Source organism: Macadamia integrifolia, unplaced genomic scaffold, assembly GCF_013358625.1.
Source record: "Macadamia integrifolia cultivar HAES 741 unplaced genomic scaffold, SCU_Mint_v3 scaffold2174, whole genome shotgun sequence".
NCBI classification, from domain to species: domain Eukaryota; kingdom Viridiplantae; phylum Streptophyta; class Magnoliopsida; order Proteales; family Proteaceae; genus Macadamia; species Macadamia integrifolia.
Window position 1 is genome coordinate 43,793 of NW_024868555.1, and position 446 is coordinate 44,238.

Genomic DNA, 446 nt, shown 5'->3' on the forward strand with positions numbered 1-446 from the left:
AAGAAGTTGTATAATTGATATGGAAATGTTCTGGAAACTAGAATCATGGAAAGGTAGGTTGCATTTTTTTTAATAGTGTAGGTTTTGATTTTCTTTCTTTTGGATCGTTCTAAATGTGATATATCTTTTTTAATCTCTTTGGGACTGCTCTGAGTTTTATTTATTTTTTACTTTGAAGGGCACAATGGAGCTGGTAAAAGCACCACAATATCTATGCTTGTTGGCCTTCTTCAACCTACTTCTGGGGATGCTCTGGTGTTTGGGGAAAATATTTTAACTAATATGGTATTTTTCTTCGCTTTCAAAGGTTTACATTTTTTCTCATTTATTATCTCATTATACTAAAACCTGTTTGATCTTGTCAGCAGTTCTGGTTGCATTCTCATGTTTTTGTTCAACTTTGCCAATTAATTTTCTGTCTTCGATCACTCTTTTTTTTTTTTTTA

At 31.6% G+C, this 446-nt stretch overlaps 1 protein-coding gene across 2 annotated transcripts in view; it reads left to right on the forward strand.

Annotated features, from left to right (window-relative positions):
* LOC122065981 (ABC transporter A family member 1) overlaps positions 1-446 on the forward strand; it is an 85,189-nt gene that overhangs the window by 42,854 nt on the left and 41,889 nt on the right. For both annotated transcript variants that reach the window (XM_042629812.1, XM_042629813.1), the window contains one exon: positions 179-285. In XM_042629812.1, the coding sequence (XP_042485746.1) occupies positions 179-285 (107 nt within the window). The remainder of the gene's footprint in view (positions 1-178; positions 286-446) is intronic.